The 15,727-nt window shown below is 37.3% G+C and overlaps 1 protein-coding gene across 1 annotated transcript in view; it reads left to right on the top strand.

The window, feature by feature from the left end:
* Positions 1-15,425, top strand: part of EXOC5 (exocyst complex component 5) — a 28,529-nt gene extending 13,104 nt beyond the window's left edge. Inside the window, exons 5-18 of the mRNA XM_065686089.1 lie at positions 596-660; positions 1,090-1,118; positions 1,268-1,377; positions 2,617-2,661; positions 2,761-2,901; positions 3,537-3,619; positions 4,056-4,265; positions 5,448-5,595; positions 7,235-7,343; positions 8,051-8,171; positions 8,936-9,022; positions 12,060-12,168; positions 13,127-13,342; positions 13,778-15,425. Coding sequence (XP_065542161.1) covers positions 596-660; positions 1,090-1,118; positions 1,268-1,377; positions 2,617-2,661; positions 2,761-2,901; positions 3,537-3,619; positions 4,056-4,265; positions 5,448-5,595; positions 7,235-7,343; positions 8,051-8,171; positions 8,936-9,022; positions 12,060-12,168; positions 13,127-13,342; positions 13,778-13,966 — 1,662 coding nt within the window. The 3' untranslated portion in view covers positions 13,967-15,425. The remainder of the gene's footprint in view (positions 1-595; positions 661-1,089; positions 1,119-1,267; positions 1,378-2,616; positions 2,662-2,760; positions 2,902-3,536; positions 3,620-4,055; positions 4,266-5,447; positions 5,596-7,234; positions 7,344-8,050; positions 8,172-8,935; positions 9,023-12,059; positions 12,169-13,126; positions 13,343-13,777) is intronic.
* The last annotated feature ends 302 nt before the right edge of the window (positions 15,426-15,727 follow it).

The following is a 15,727-nucleotide window of genomic DNA, read 5'->3' as shown; positions in this document are numbered from 1 at the left end:
CTCTCCATGCCGGTGTTGTCATGGCTTTTCCTGACATGTCTGAAAGGGTGGCTAGCCATTTTGCGTTGGAGTTCAACTGAGATCTTTTCTGTATGGGTCTGATTCTTTAAGTTTTCTATCCTAATCACTTGTACAAGATAGCATCACAGTTCAGTCAGCACTGAGTTACAGCTATATATTTTATTCTCACCTGGAAGGGTGCAGATTTTCATGAGACTGCTCTAGCCACATTCTGATCTAATCAGCCCTGGGGAGTCTTTGGTCTGCAAGCTATATAACTATGTTGGCACAGTGCAGTGATGAGGTATTTGTCCAGGTGGCTTACACACTTACATAGATGTGCCCAATGTGAGCACATAACAAGGCTTTTTATCATGTTTTGACCTACTTAACTTTATGTTAAAAAAAATCCCAACCCTTAAAGCATCATGAAAGTACACACAGGAACCTTAAGGCGGATATCTCTTCCACGGGTATATTGGCGAGCTTTAGAAATAGGAATTACATATATGGAAAATTGGACAGTGAAGGGGAAGGAAAGGAACAGCCCTTAATCAGACCTTCTTTAGTAATTCTGTCATGTTACTCTCAACAGATTAAAGAGGCAGCTGATATTATTCAAAAACTACACTTGATTGCACAGGAACTGCCTTTTGACAGGTAATATTCTATCTGAACATCTTTAAAAAAATAATCTTCACACAGCTATAACTTTCTAATGCTTCCCTTGTCTACTTTTTTGGTGCTTAGTGATTCATGTAGCTTTTGAGATGGATTGTGTTCTTATTTCTATCTCCTCTGTTCTCAAATTTGTGTTCACATGCTCATGTTTCGGGATCATCCTTACATACACATCCTAAACTGCTTAACAGACTTTTAATGGGATAATTTTGCTGTGCTGACTTAATGCTAGATTTGAATTAGATGTTTGTAGGTTTTTATGGATCTAAAGTGTGTAACTTTTCTGCCGTCTTTGTGTTGTATGTTCTCATTTTAAGTAGAGTGCCTGTTACTTGTGATCTAGGATGTCTGTAATTTTGCTTGTGATGTGGATTTGAATTTAATCATGGTATTTTTTGTTGTTAACAGGTTTTCTGAAGTAAAATCAAAGATAGCAAGTAAGTTTATCCACTTTGATCCGTATTCCTATATTTGAATTGTTAAAGATGATTAAAGAAGTATGCAGTAATGTCAGTATTACAGGTTTTGTTGGTGCTTGTGTTACATAACCTGATGGATTTTCGTTGTTATCCCATTTCCTCTACAGGTAAGTACCATGACTTAGAGTGCCAGCTAATTCAAGAGTTTACCAGCGCACAACGGAGAGGCGAAATCTCCAGAATGAGAGAAGTAGCAGCAGTTTTGCTTCATTTCAAGGTAAAACTCGAGGGTTTTAACTTAAATACGTAAGTAAAACAGCCCATGGTACAGTAAGTGCCTGTTTTAATTGAACATATTTGCATGGGCACAACAACTATTTCAGATAACATATGTAACTTTAAAAATGCCGGGTTGGAGCAGTCCCAGGCACAGCTACAGGTTGGGCAGAGAAGAGATTCAGAGCAGCCCTGTGGAGAAGGACTTGAGGGTGTTGGTCGATGAGAAAATGAACATGAACCGGCTTCAGTGTGCTCTCGCAGCCCAGAAAGCCAACCGTATCCTGGGCTGCATCAAAAGGAGCATGACCAGCAGGTCAAAGGAGGTGATCCTGCCCCTCTACTCTGCTCTTGTGAGACCTCACTTGGGAGTATTGTGTGCAGTTCTGCTGTCCTCAACATAAAAAGGACATGGAACTGCTGGAACAAGTCCAGAGGAGGGCCACGAGGATGATCGGGGGACTGGAGCACCTCCCGTATGAAGACAGGCTGAGGAAGTTGGGTCTGTTCAGCCTGGAGAAGAGAAGGCTGCGTGGGGACCTCATAGCAGCCTTCCAGTACCTGAAGGGGGCCTACAAGGATGCTGGAGAGGGCCTCTTCATTAGGAACTGTAGTGATAGGACAAGGGGTAGTGGGTTAAAACTTAAACAGGGGAAGTTTAGATTGGATGTAAGGAAGAAATTCTTTCCTGCTAGGGTGGTGAGGCACTGGAATGGGTTGCCCGGGGAAGTTGTGAGTGCTCCATTCCTGGCGGTGTTCAAGGCCAGGCTGGACAGAGCCTTGGGTGAGGTGGTTTATTGTGAGGTGTCCCTGTCCATGGCAGGGGGGTTGGAACTAGATGATCTTGAGGTCCTTTCCAGCCCTAACTATTCTATGATTCTATTCTATGTTTGTTCTATATCAACTCAAATGCAGGGGAATAAAGGTGGATAATAGGGGATTGGAGGCAAGGTCAGTAGAGGCCATTCTAAGATCTTTTCTTGTATGCATGTAAACTGGTTTTCATGCTTGAGAAAGAGTGTTGAAACTTCTGGTGTATATCGATGTGGTGTGGGGATAAGTGAAGTAACTTTTAAGTTTGAGACAACAATGGTTTTGAAGGAGTCTAGATGAATAATTTTTTTTTGCTTTTGTTTTTTTAAAAAAAACTTTTTCACAAGGGTTGTATTTTCTTGATTTTATTCTATACTGAAGTATGGACAACCTGCTTCAACACTGAGTTGTTTTGCTTCTTCCCTAGGGCTATTCCCATTGTGTTGATGTCTACATAAAACAGTGTCAAGAGGTAACATGTTTTATTTCAAATGTATCTCTTTGGGTCTTCATTGATTTAGTCATACTGGTTGTTGTAAATATATTATGAAATGTGCTTCTAAAACCCTAGGGTGCATTCCTGAGGAATGATGTCTTTGAAGATGCAGCCATTCTCTGCCAGCGAGTGAATAAGCAAGTTGGAGAAGTCTTTAGCAATCCAGAGACTGTACTAGCCAAACTCATTCAAAATATCTTTGAAGTTAAACTTCAGGTATCTAACTTGAGGAAAAAATAAATAAATATTTAGTAATAACAATTAATGACAACTTGCAATATTTGTAATTTTGTATAAGGGTGTGGAATCATAGCTGACTATTGCAAAAGGCAATTTGCCTGTAGATGTTATTCACCTTATAGTGTAGAGATTGACCTTGTGTTTGAAAACCAAATTCATATGTCAGTTTTGACTTAGGGCTTTCTTGTTGTCACATATTTGAACAAAAAAATTCTTTACCATAAAATACCAAGTTTGTGTATGTGTTGCTGTAAGCAAATACGTAAGCATCTCCTTTGCTTGCTGTCAAGCAGAAATGCCCCTAGGCCTCCAGTGCTTTTGAATCATAAAAATAGGGGATTTTGTGGTTTTTGGTCAGTCACATTTTTAAAGCAATCTGTCTTTTGTCTTTGCTTCACATGCTACTGCTTTGTATTATTAAATAATTTTCTTCTAAATGATGTTTTTAACTCTGTAGATAATGCAGGATCTGTAAATTGGATATGTAAACTCTAAGAATATACAAATTACCTTAAGATGCACCCTTTGCAGTAAACTAAATGTAATCTGGCAAATACTGAGTATGAGGTGTGTTTTCTAGTTCTTCTAACAGATGTACCCAAATTTTACAGAGTTATGTAAAGGACCAGCTGGAAGAACACAGGAAATCAGATGCAGAACAGTATCTTAAGAATCTCTATGATCTATATACAAGGTATTTTATATTGGTGTAGATATTCTCCTGTAATTTGTTTATTATCAATATGTAGGAAGAAAAGCCAAAAATGTAAACTGTCATTTAAAAAAATAAAAAAATAAATTATGGCCATGAACCTTTACAGTTATTGCTTTCCTAAAGAAACTTTTAAATTGTCATTGTTATTTTTAATGGGAAGTGTTTAATATAGCGATCTTTGAGAAAAATTTTTATACTGTGTAAAAGCTAGTCCTCCGCATCTCACTGGCAACTTACTTGACTGCAGTTGTACTGTATGTAATTAAACATGAATTATGCAAAATTCTTTACTTAAATGTAAGGCTGCTAGAAGTCTTAATGCAATCAGGGTTTCGTTGTGCTGTGTACTTACAAACATGTAATTCACACAAATTCAACCTTTTCCTCCTCTCCTCTTTGTTTCTTTTGCATAAAGAACTACTAATCTGTCAAGCAAATTGATGGAATTTAACTTGGGTACTGATAAGCAGACTTTCTTGTCTAAGCTTATCAAATCCATTTTCATTTCCTACTTGGAGAATTACATTGAGGTGGAAATTGGTTATTTGAAAAGTAGGAGTGCTATGATTCTGCAACGCTATTATGATTCCAAAAACCACCAGAAAAGGTCCATTGGCACTGGAGGGTAAGTTTCTTCTGTGAAGTTCTGTACTTTTAAAATGGAAGGGAGGCGGTACGGGGAGAAACATAGTGTTTGCCACATTGGATATATAGTCATGAACTGCAAAAGAGCAGGCTTCTAAAATGACCTACAGCTTTTTATAATTTGCTGTCACTTTATGTTCTGATTAAAAAATGTATTGCTCTTGGTACATATGAAAGGTGATGCATGGTATTTATACAGTCACGGGAAATGAAAAATACCAGTTAAACCTATGTTTCAACTTAGGATCCAGATCCACAAAAGGACTGAAGCAAAACTAAGGTACCTAAAGCATGTGTATGTGTGTATCTAAAAGCATACATTTTTTTTCACCTGCCCAGGTCTTGTGGTCCCCTCCCAAGACCTAGGAAGGGGAAAAGACCATAGCAATGTCAGTGAGAAAGCTCTTAATGAGTCCAGAAGATGCAATGGACTTAGAGAAAGGTAAAACAAGACTTCATTATCCTCAGAGTAGAGAAAATAATAAAGGACTAGTGAAAAATGGGAAAGGAAGAATTAAAACTTGTGTGAAGCAGAAGTGATGAGACTACTGCACCTTTCAAAGAGCTGCTCGGTTCAGTGTGTCAGGAATGAAAAGTGATTTGGAGAGAGCAGCAGCAAAGTAATTAAATTAGTTAAAAAACAAAGATGAAAATTAAATTTTCTTGGGGAAACATTAAATTGTAGTGAGTAATTTTATGGGTTGTTTTATGCATGGCAGTGTGTTGGAGCATGCTTGACTAAATCAGGATTGCTGAGACAGTGGATGAATGGAGAGGATTTGAGGATGTGGATGAGATACAAAACTTTTGTTAGTGCTTTGAAAGTACAGTGTGACAGAATGTATTGAGGCTAAACTTTGTCCACAGAACATAGTGTCATAGGATTCAATTGAAATTACTCTTATTCCATGATGGGAAATAGCTGGTCGTGTGGTGTGTGCGTGCCATGGTAGAACACAATTAACCATGGAATCAGAAGTGGTAGTTTTGCATTTACTGGCAATTTTTGTTAAGCTTGCAAGACTGTCTTAATGCTTGTGTATCCCAAACTGTGTCTTGGGTTCTGTCTAAGTTAACAACCAAAATATCCTAAATCATTGTTGAAATTGAGCATCAAAATTTCTATCCAGTGAAATCTTCTTCTGGTATATGTTTGTTCTAGTATTCAAGACCTCAAAGAGAGAATAAGGCAACGTACAAACTTACCATTGGGGCCAAGTATTGACACACATGGAGAAACTTTTCTGTCACAAGAAGTGGTGGTTAACCTTTTGCAAGAAACTAAACAAGCTTTTGAAAGGTGTCACAGGGTAAGTTTGCTTCCTGTGATCTCCATTAGTGATATAATTTTGTGTGAAGTTAAATCTTGAGGTTCGGGTTTGGATTGAAGCATGATAGGAAGAAAGGAAGGACATTATTAAAAAAATTAATTCTCTTGCATTCTTCACTGAAGCAAGGTCATGGTGGAGACTAAGGGTTTCCTTTTTAAATGTGGATCTAGTTGTATTTTGTGGCTTTTAATACTGTCTATTTTTGGAACAAGTGAGGATGATTAAACCTGCTGTCTACTCTGCTTTTCTTGTTAAGTTATACCCAAGACCCGAGAAGCCTTTTTCCTGCTTTAAAAATATAAAGAATAGTTCAACAGTTGGTTTTCTGTGTCAAGTGCCATTTCCTTTTGCATTAGAGAATTTTGACCAATAAAATGCTGAGAGGAATAATCTTTAGCATTGTTTACCTGGGTAATGTTCTACTGTTCTTTAAGTGCTTTAGTCCAACAACAACTGAAAAAAAGTGTATTTCTTCGGATGAAATTGCTTATTTTACTGTCAGTTACTATTTGTCTGGTACTTCAGTTTAAATGAAACTCCTTGAAATGTAATTACAAAATTAAATGCTAGAGGTTTGGTTTTTTTTTAATTAGCTAAATATACTGATTTCTAACAAATTTTAATGCCATTAACACTGTAAATTAGCTTAATGCCTGCGATTGCTTTAGGAAAAATAAGTTGGTAATACAGTATGTAACCATATAGTGAATCATTTCAGTGCCGGGAAATCTCTGTAATGGTATTTTGTTGTTGGGGTTTTGTTTTGGTTTTTTTGGGGGGTGAATACAGCAGAAATCTTTGGGAGTGGTGTTATGTAAACTAGCTTGTATTGCAATAGTAATCTTTGCTTACTGCTAGCTTCATAAAGTCTTCATGTAATTCCTTAAAAAACAAAGCTGTATTTCCTGCATAAAAAAGCCCTATCACATTTTTCTTTGGAAAAGGGATTTACTGACAAGTTGGTGTTGCTTACAGCTCATGAAGGTGCAGGTGCTATGTGTGTATATGGGCATTACTTCACTTCATAAAAAATTTTCATGCTCCGTTGACTCCAGCTGAACTGTGTAGCTGAGTTTTTTTCAGTCTGTATTATTTTGTCTGCAGTACTGTAGCAGTGATGAATGACTAGCTGCACTGGGTGAAACTGAAGGTCCATGTAACCTACTGTCCTGCCTGTCACTGTGGCCAGTAGCAGAAGCTTAGTAAAAACCTAAAAGGCAGGATATGGATGCAGTCATCTTTTCTGCCTATGTTTTTCTAGTATACAGTGGCATGCAGTTTAGGTAATATCTGAGATTTTATCTGGACAGTTGTGTTTTAAGAACTATTAATTAATATCTTCCTTCATTATTACTGTTGTCATGATTAGAAACTCTATACTTCTGCTTTTTTAGCATCCTGTGGCATGTTAGCTTCAGTTTACTTGATGATGTTGAAGGTTTTAATGATGCTAAAGGCTGAACACTAAAGGCTATGAATACTTTTCATTTAGAATAAAATTCCAATTATTCTGGAATACTTGTTACATTTTCAGCTTATCCCCTGTGCAATATCGGATAAACTTTCAAATGTATGTAGAACTGACCTTTAGGATAAATTTTTTCCTTTTTCTTTGAAGCTCTCTGATCCATCTGACTTACCGAAGAATGCTTTCAGAATTTTTTCTATGCTTGTAGAGTTCTTATGTACTGAACACATTGATTATGCATTAGAAACAGGCCTCGCTGGTGAGTATTTTCTGAGAATTTCATCTCATTGGCCTTTTTGTGTAGATGATCTTTTGCAGGTCTTTGCTGTGCCTTATTGATTGGCCTTGTTCAGAATGTATTGGTTAAATGAAATCTGTTTTATGTGTTTGGGAGTCGGCATTTAATGTCTTCTAAAGTGCAACTTCCATTTGGGGAATAGAAGACAGCATGCTTCCATCTATGTATCAAAAACATTTGTATCACAAAGTTGGTACATCAGCACTTCATACCTCTTTTAATTGTTCTCTGTGCTGTGGCAGGAGAATGTTTTTATGTTAAAGCATAGTGTCCTATGTTTTGTAAGAATTTCATGCTTGTTTGTATACCTGTGCATTTTCAAGAGTGACAGTAAATAAGAAAACTGCTTGTATTAAGGAAATTAAAATCTTGACAGTGAGAACCTAGCTTTCCTACATGAAAGCATAAAACTCATGTACTGAAGAAATATTTAAATTGTCTGGTCCATTTTGCTGTTGGAAATTTCAAAAAGCAACATATTTCTGTGCTTATGGTTGTTACCTCTTATAGCTATAAGTATTCTATATATGGCACCATGGTAAATTTTTGAAACTCTAAGCCTGTGATTTAAGCAGTCATGGAAAAATTCTGCATATTTAAAAAAATCATCATACTAATTAGAAGAACTGCATATCGTTACAATCCTGATGAAACCTTCTTTGCTGTAGGCATTCCCTCTTCTGATTCAAAGAACGCAAATCTTTATTTCTTGGATGTTGTCCACCAGGCCAATACTATTTTTCATTTATTTGACAAACAGTTCAATGATCATCTGATGCCATTGATCAGGTACCTTTATTTTGATTAGCTTTTTGTTTTTGTAAATGGTCATTTTTGATGAAGAAAGCAATTTGTTTCATGCTTCATCTCTATTAAGAGGAGTTTATTCTTGGAGTGGTTCAGCTTGATGATGAGACAAGATAAAATGCTGTAACAGAAGAGGGAAGAAGGGAAGTTAAATGAATTGGTTCCTCGGAAAACTAATAGGAGAGAGGGAACTCCAAGAGTATTGATAGGAAGGAGAGACAAGTTGCTCCTGAGAGACCCCACAGGTGTGTTACAGGCCAGGACTAGAGGGGGTTTGTGGGTGTGCTTTGGGGTGAGCTGATGATACTGAGGCTGCTGAGACTCCTAGGGGCACCTTGCAGCACCTGCGGAGGGAGCAGCTGGCCATGCCCTGGGAGCTACATGAACTATGTAGAAGCTGCATGTTATTGGGACCCCATTTTTGGATACACTTGAGGTAGAGCACACTGATGTGCTCTGAACAAATGTATGTGAAAAGCTGGGTTTGCTTGCTCACCTGTTGGGGATGGCAACAGCTGAGAGGCGCACCGCTCAGTAGACACAATGCTGCCTGGAGCACGTTACAGTGCGGTCCATCAGCACTCACAAACCCAGCTAGCTACACTTGAAATAGCACTTTCTGATGGGATGGGAAATCTTCACAAAATCCTGTTCTGAGTAGCAGACTCAGCAGACAAATCTTAGTTTTTTAATTTTTTTTTTCTATTTTAACATTGTCACGTACCCAATCCTATGTACTGTTGCAGTTCTTCTCCTAAATTATCTGAGTGTCTTCAGAAGAAAAAGGATATCATCGAACAAATGGAAGTGAAGCTGGATATGGGCATTGATAGGCAAGTAGGGATTTAAACTTCCTGTTAATTATTAATTCTTGTAAAACTCTTGTGATGTATGTTAGCTTTCCTTTTAGTATTTAGTAGTAGTTCTAAACTACTTTTAGTAGTATTTCTAAACACAATTGTTGTGGGTTTTTTTCTTTAATTTTTTCTTTTTTTTTTTTAATCTATGAATATGCATTATTGTGCATAGAAAACTTAGAATTTGTGTAGAGGATCATGGCAGGTTTTCTGCAGTACTCCTGGAAGGACATTAAAGGATTTTGGCTGTGTAGAAAGAGTGGAATAATTCAGTTTTACCTTATTGTCTCACACTACTTTTTTCTACTTTGAAGCAGGGAGGAATGATGATTGAAATAGGCTAAAGGCTTTCCATTAGGAGAAAAGTATGACAAAAATAGGTTAGATGATTTGCTTGAGTTTGTGCAGTGCTATGGATTAGACCTAGTCAGAGAAGTCTGTGGACCTGGAATAATTTTGATCCTGACATTGACTTGCTTTGACTCACTTAATTCTTTTCTATTTATTTATTTATTTATTTATTTTTACATTTCTCCAAATAAAGATGAGAGGATAGCTATAAAAATTGTAAAATAAAATCATAGCTGTTTTGCAGCAGAGGAAAATAACAAACTAGTATGTTTAATATTAGTAAATGGAGCTGTTGCACAATGCATTTTGGTCTGGGGAGCATGTAATGTTCCCATATTTAAAGGTGGCATTAGTCAACCTAGAGCACATTGCCTTGTCGTGAAAGGAAGACTTGGACGACTCAGTATGAGTTAACAGCAAGCTTCATTTATTGGGCTACCACCTTCGATTAATATAACAGTAAATATGCAAATACTAGGCACTTGGTTGGTTCTGGCACAAATAAGGCATTGCGTAAGCTCTACATTCTTGCAGCTACACCGTGCACCCCCCCACCATCCTCTTTCTCATGCACTTATCGCTTAGTGTCCTTGGCTGATGATTCGCTGTTCCATCCTCCTCCTGGTCTTAAACCTGCTGATTGTGGTGTTTACCACATTCCTGCTCCACCAGCTGCAGCATATCTATGTGACCCTTTTTGACAAGCCAATCCCCCACATTACCTAAACTTTCTGTGCCTGTTTTCTCTCTGCAGTATCAGAAATAAGCCATCCTGAGGGTAACAAGGGCTACTCTGGAAAACTTTATTGAGGTTTTTGTGAGGATCACACCATATTGGTGAGGGATGAGAACAGGAATACTGTATAGGAAAAACAGGCATTGCATTTGTGTCCTAGTGGGATTGAGAAAGATTGATACATTATTTTCACCTGCATTTTCTGTAGGTGCAAAAAGAGAGATGGAGATAAAAAAATGTATAAGTGGCAATTGAGATTTTAGCTGTTCCTGCTGGAAGTGACTCTATAGAGGTTTACAAACAGATTTGAAATACTTGAACTGTTGAGGCCATAAGCTCAGATCCAGACATATAGGTCAGTCATCAACATTAGAGTAGTTTGTTACTGTTTGTGTAAAATAATTAATCTCTTAAAAGTGATAGTAAGATTTAGGAGAACAACTCCCTGCTGGAAAAAGGTATGTTCAAATATTTGTGCACGGAGACTTAAAAAAAAAAAAAACAACCAAACTTGTGCTTTGGAGCATATATGAGAGATCAGTTTTGAAACATGTAAAATGTTTGTGGGCCTGCTAACGTGCTGCTTTGGGGTGCCACTGATGCTGTTAAAAAATTGTCTTGCTTAAAGGAATGATTGAATTTAAAAGATGAAAGCAAATTTATAAACACTGATGGTTTCAACAGTAGCCAGTCTGAAAAAGTCCAATAGCAGCTTCTTGAATGCCATTCATAGCAGTTGTGTACCACTATAAAAGCGATTTGATAGCCAAACAAAATTAGTTCAGCTGGCTTTCTTTCAGTGTGTGTTCTCTGTAAATAGCCTTCTAGGAGTATTTATTTAAAATGAAAATTGAAGAGAATACAAGATAGAATTTCTTTAAATTTCTATCCATTTCTGGATTGCTTGGATGAAGTACACCTAAAATGCAAGTCTGAGCTCTGTGCATAATAAAAAGGAGTTTATTTCCTTTGGATACATATATGCTTCTCTCTTTCACCCTTACTCAGATACATATATTTTCATCCCCTTCACCCCAGCTGGAATCCTTCAGGGCCTGTAATGACCTTGACTGTTTCCTTTGGGAAGATTGGAAGGATGAGAGAGTAAAGAAAATGTGAGGGAAAAAAAGAGACAAACAGAGGTTCCTCTCAGGGGTGCTTTGCTGTTTGACCTTTGGTTCGGACTTGAAGTAAACCAGGGCCTTGATAAGGTTCCAGAAAGATAAATCCTGTAAGGCAGAAATACATGACATTATAAAACTCTATTAGATTTCTGAGAACAAGAGAAACACTAGGTTCTGGCAAAGGGAGAGGTTTTTCCTCCCTCTCCCTCCTGCCTTCATTTTCCAAGTGTTTTTTGATGCTTGCTTCTGAGTAATATGGAATTTGATCTAATTCTACTAAACATTTTGGAATGCTTCCTTTGGCTTTTTGATTCCCTCTGCATTGAAGAATGGTATTCAATCTCTCTGAAGAGCTGTATTTGAACTGATTACCTTACAATTAATGTGTCCCTTTTAAAACCAGCTGGCCAGCATCCTGTATGCTCTGCTCCAAGAACTTGGAGGAAAGAGTTTCTAGGGTTGTTGGGGTGTTGTTTTTTTTTGTTTTTTTGGTTTTTTGGTTTTTTTTTTTTTTTGATTCTCCTTTTTCTAACTTCTTACGTGAAATGAAGTGTATCCTCTCTGAGAAGAGTGCTTATGTGTTTGTATTTCTGTTAAATGAAGTGCTTCCTTTGACATGGTCTAGCACTGCTTGCTTCTTATAATAGATGTTTTCTGTAGATTACTCAAATATTAGGTAGTAGGGTTTATGGTTTATGCTGCTTACTTTTATGTAGAATCATATTAGTGTATATCTAAATATAAAAATCACAGAAATCAAAGTGTTCCCTTCGAAACCCAACCTGTATTTGTAACTTTAAAGGACACTGAATTGTATGATCGGACAGATGAAACACATCTTGGCTGCCGAGCAAAAGAAGACAGATTTTAAACCAGAAGATGAAAACAATGTTTTGATTCAATATACTAATGTAAGTAAGCTAAGTCCAAGTTCATCAGTATAGCTTCAAATGCTCATGAGTGTTACTGGGTACAAGATGTTTCTTATCAAACACACATTAACTTAGCTGTTCCATTTTGCACTAAAAGTCAAAACTCTGTTTTGGACTATTTTCTCGATCTGAAAAGCACATTAGCAGTTTTGTATCTCATGTCAGACACTGCCACATTCTTTCATCTCACAAGAGGCACAGATTTGGAACAAGGTTTTTAGCTGATAATTACATTTAAGCTATCAGTTTCAGAAAATCAATCATCAGGTACTCTCTATTTGCTGGCCACTTTTCTCCCTAGGATGGCAGGGGCATGACAAAGCATCATGTGTATGGCAGGAGCATTCTTTGCTGCAGAACATTATCTCTCTCACCAAATGTCTGAATACCAGGTTGTGGGCTACTGAGGAGCTGTAGTGCTAGGTTATGCTAAGCTCTTGTTAGGGAACGATTCAGAGAGGAGTGGAGAAGAAGCTACAGTCGATAAGAAGTGAGAGCATTGCCTCAATGCCTGCAGCTAGGTGGGAATGGGAGAAATGGATGTAGAGTCTGGTACTGTGTCACAAGGGTGATGATGCCTGTATGGCTGTTTATTTCAGTTCAGAATTGCAGCTGACAAGGTTTTTAATCACTTCCTCCTCCTCCCCACCCCTTGATCTTTTTCTGAATTAAGAGACCAAATCAGACTTTTCTGAACTGGTATGAACTGTACCTTAAGTGAATATTGTCTTGCATCTGTCTTTGTACTTGCATTTTTAAGTCTTTGCGTGGCAAATAAAGTTTTCAAAAATTATTAATTGGAAAATGACTGATTTCAGTTATGTCTTGTGGGAAGTTTAAAGACTTAGTGGCTGATGTTCAGCTTATGATGTGGAAGCCACTCTGAGAAGAACAGGTTTCTAGAAAGTTACCTAATTTTTTTTTTTTTATTGTTTAGGCTTGTGTTAAAGTCTGTGGCTATGTTAGAAAGCAGGTGGAAAAAATTAGAAATTCTATGGATGGCAAGAATGTGGACACGGTTTTAATGGAGCTTGGAGTTCGTTTTCATCGACTTATTTATGAACACCTACAGCAATATTCCTACAGTTGCATGGGAGGCATGTTAGCTATATGCGATGTGGCTGAATATAGGAAGTGTGCCAAAGACTTCAAGGTAAGCGTGTACAGGTTGGTGATGTACAGCCATGTCGAAATCAGTAGCAGGACTCTGTTTTTAATCAAATAGGGTTTTTTTCATAAAAACAGTTTGTTTCTGTTTGAACATCGCCATTCTGCGTACTGGTGTTACATATTCTACTATACCAGCAGTTTCCTGGTAGCATTTTGTTGCTTGCAGGCTATATGTGTATGCTGAAGAAGTATTGAGTTTGCATTATTATGTGTTCTATGTATAACTTTGCCTGCATGTGTATCTCCCTACAGATGTATAAGTGCATGTATTTATATATAAATTTAAGCACATGAGAGAATGATGGATGTAAATCCTCCATTAGGAGGAAGTATTTTGAAGATCTAGATGGATGTTGTTTCATAAGACTTCAAGCAAGTCTAACTCTCAATATGTTTCTTTCTTTTCTCTTAACCACAGATTGCGCTGGTGTTACAACTCTTTGATACCTTGCATGCACTTTGCAATCTTCTGGTTGTAGCCCCGGATAATTTAAAGCAAGTTTGCTCAGGAGAACAACTTGCTAATTTGGACAAGAACATCCTTCACTCCTTTGTTCAGCTGCGTGTTGATTATAGGTCTGCTCGTCTTGCTCGTCACTTCAGCTGAGAGCATGGAAAGAAGTGCTGTACCTTTGGGCAGGCCTCAATTGTTAGAAAGCGCAGGGAATGGTTTCTTATCAAACCATGATTGTAAATTCTGTTGGGATAATGACTGTTCAGAATAAAGCAGCAGCCATATTTAAACAAGACTATGTAGAAGGTGAGCAGATAAAAATCTGAATATTTCATGTAAAGTTCTCCCAGTGAAGAATTTTGCAAATCTACTTGCTACTGATTCTTTTTATTTTTTTCTCTTTATTAGAAACATGTCAGTGTAGGAGAGCAAGTCGTGCATTGAAAGAATGTTATTCTTCAGTATTGAATTATCAGATACCATTTGTTAGACTTGAACTACAGAGATAGTGTAGGTAATGGACTACATAGAATAGACCAGTGTAAAAACATTCTTCATCGGTTTTAATGACTTAGACCTCAGCACAGCTAATCGTAATCAAATCATCTTTGATTGGTGTTTCTAAGTCATTTCTTTCATTTAAAACGTTATCCCGCTCAGTGTAATTTCTTGCTCTAATTAATTAGCTTGGAATTTCCTTGAGATGTAGGAGTAAAAGCACCACTATCCCAGAAAGATGTAATTTATTCATTGTGTAGCATTCTAAACAGAACTAAAGTGGTGGAAAGTTTTGGGAGGGAGGGGAGTTGATTCTTTGACTTTGTTTTTGGGTTTTTTTTGTACCTAATAGTCAAGGGCCCACCTGAATCTATTGGCAGTGTATAATCTGACATTACTGTTTGTTTGATACTGGTACTCTGAATTTTATATATGCTCTTGAAGTAAATGCAGCTGCCTTGCCTAAAGCATTCTTATTACAAGGTGAAGGTGCCCCTTGTTGGATTAATGTAAGAACTTTCTCCTGTCTCTTGTTTTGTATGTAAATAAATTCAAATTATAATGAAGTGAAAGGGTGAAATGTAGCCCAGCTTTTAATTTCTGGGAGGAATGGACAGTGGCTCTAGCAAAAACCTAGAGTTAAAAATTCCTGTGCTCAAGATAATTGATACTCAGTGCCTGAGCAATATAAAATGTTGAAGTGTGCGAAAGAGTCTCTTCCACTGGTCATAATTTTAATACTGCAGACAGGCTACTTTTGTTTCTGTTGTACTCCAGTATTTATTCAAGGTGTTTCTGAGATGGCCCCATAGAATGCATTGAAGCATCAGTGATGTTTCAAACATCAGGGGTAGCTTTTCCATAAGCTGTTGAAAATTGTTGTAAATAGACCTTTGTTCAGAGGGAGCTCTTGTGGAAAACATCTTAGAACTGCTGTGGTTTCTATCTTTAATCTGACTTTACATCATCAGTGAACAAATCATCTGTAACACTTTATTTCTGCTTGGGCACAGCATATGTTACAGAAACTTCTTTCTCTCCCATCTTCAGAGCAGCATATGTCTTACTTTATAGGTTGGTTGGTCGAATAAATTAATTCTCTTTTGATAATGAATTTCCAGGTGTCGTCAATATTGACAGTCTTGTGTGGAACTTCTCTTGGTCAGTTGAGGTTCTTCTGCTTCATTATAAATTTAGTAGAGTATTATATCAGTAAACAAGAGAATGGATGCCAGGCTGTCTCAAAGTATTTGGGGAGACCGACTGCTTTGTTGAGCGTAGCTCTATTCCTTAGCCATGGCAAAGCCACAGAGTTTTGGACACTGGAGGAGGCACATGCTTGTGCTGCTGCCATTTTTTTTTTTTTTTTAATTATTTTTTTTTTTATTTTCCAAAAGCTCTGGTGTGAATTCAGAT

Source organism: Lathamus discolor, chromosome 6, assembly GCF_037157495.1.
Source record: "Lathamus discolor isolate bLatDis1 chromosome 6, bLatDis1.hap1, whole genome shotgun sequence".
NCBI classification, from domain to species: domain Eukaryota; kingdom Metazoa; phylum Chordata; class Aves; order Psittaciformes; family Psittacidae; genus Lathamus; species Lathamus discolor.
The sequence above is the reverse complement of the archived record's forward strand: the minus strand, read 5'-3'. Positions and strand labels throughout refer to the sequence as shown.